This window comes from Diaporthe citri (assembly GCF_014595645.1).
Source record: "Diaporthe citri strain NFHF-8-4 chromosome Unknown scaffold_9, whole genome shotgun sequence".
Classification (NCBI taxonomy): Eukaryota; Fungi; Ascomycota; class Sordariomycetes; order Diaporthales; family Diaporthaceae; genus Diaporthe; species Diaporthe citri.
In genome coordinates this window covers 1,824,511-1,826,182 of record NW_025064854.1, presented here as the reverse complement: position 1 = coordinate 1,826,182, position 1,672 = coordinate 1,824,511, and the positions used below count along the sequence as shown (strand labels likewise).

Genomic DNA, 1,672 nt, shown 5'->3' with positions numbered 1-1,672 from the left:
AAGACATAATGATATCAACGCTAGAATGGCATAAGTGGCATTTTTGTTTGTAATTGTGATGTGTATGTGTGGTGACTGGCTCTCTCCTCCGCTCAGCCTTGTAGACCACTGTTAATTCTCAGGTTTCCGACATCCGGAGGGCGGTGCTGAGCCAGGAATGCAGTTTGACCTGTCATATTATCCTATGATACATTTCAGACGTCTCGTCACGAACACCTTGTTTGAGGTAGAAACAAGATGGGATACTTGTCACAGTTCTGGGTGTTAAAGAGCCAAATGTGATGCTACTTATGACGGTGGCACAAGGATGGACAGGATCAGCCAAAGTAGCCAGAGAATACACAGACGCTGCCCTTAGAAGGCGTATCTCACAGTACCTAGTAGCTGATGAAAATGTGACGAAGTATCCCCAATAACCACCGGCCAAGGAACAGCCGGCGTGCTCCTAGGACGGAGTGATCACCCACGTCCACTCTGGCCCCAAGCGCCTGGGCCGATACCCTCATTCACACTGTTGCATTTCAAAAAATTTCAGGCAATGGCAAGCTATCCAACGTCAATGTCGTCAACAACTAGGGGTCAACTTGCAGAAGTGGTCTTAGGGTGACCTGCGCAGAAAGCACTGAATGTGGGCGGCGGCGGACTCAACAATATCGCCAGCTTAAGACAGACTCGGCCCGAAGGGTTTCCATCTTAATACGCTGATATGGCATACCGTAACCAACAAGACGGGGACTGCCTGATGTGAGTTCCTTGGGCATGCCATCACGTATATTCACAACCAGCACAATAAGCATATGATGGGTCACGGCTGAATGGTCTCCCATCCATTCGCACGGACATGATCTCACACCAGGCGACGACCTGACGCCAGGTAGTCGACCTCGGTCCTCTTTGAAACCACCGGCTCCAAGGAGACAGGCTAACGTCTCGCCAGCAGCCCACCGGTCTTGGGCGCCCAAGTCTCTGAAAAGGCATGGACGGGTCAGACAGTCGTGGGCCCTCGTAGAACAGCCGCAGAAGAAACACCTCAGCTCTCCCAATCACGAACACACGCGAGCTCCACCGAGAACGTCGTGTACTGCGGCTAATACACGCAGCCAGATCCCAAGATCGAGGGAAGTATCCACCCATCCACACCCATCATCGAAATCCACCCATACTACACCATCTCAGGCCTCTTGTCCCGATTTAAACCAAGATAGATCAGAACTTCCCCTCCCCGACCTAAAACAAAAAACCGCTCAAAACGCTCAAGCGCAGCCACGCCGTCCCACGCCGCTCGCCCTATTCTAGACAGCCCGACCTGGTGCTAAGCAGGGCCGTTGTGCGCCATCCCGGGCCGTGCGAACAAGCGAAAAGACGGCGAGAGATACAAAGAAACATCAGGTGATCTGCAAAAATTAAGATGACAGTTTGCATTAGAACAGGCACGCACAGGGGCGGCGGGCCAGCAAGCAAAAGCCACGTTCAGATCATGTGCGGCTCGCGTGCTGGCCGCTCGTGCCTTGGCCTACCTACACTGGCCCAAGCAGCCTACGCAGCCCAAACAGCAGGGCCCTGCCGAGATCGCCGAGGCGCTGTCTACATCGTCGACATCATTGTCGGGTAGGGCCCTTGTCTACTGTGCCTATGTGTTCGGTCTTAGTCTACCTAGTGTAGACTATGTCTT

At 53.1% G+C, this 1,672-nt stretch overlaps 1 protein-coding gene across 1 annotated transcript; it reads left to right on the top strand.

Moving 5' to 3' along the window:
- Window positions 1-706: 706 nt before the first annotated feature.
- On the top strand, window positions 707-1,091 carry INS49_015611 (uncharacterized protein; the record flags this gene model as incomplete). The annotated part of the gene is made up of 2 exons (XM_043176290.1): window positions 707-744; window positions 938-1,091. 2 exons carry the CDS (start codon window positions 707-709, stop codon window positions 1,089-1,091), a joined length of 192 nt encoding a protein of 63 aa, XP_043019745.1.
- Between the last annotated feature and the right edge of the window lie 581 nt (window positions 1,092-1,672).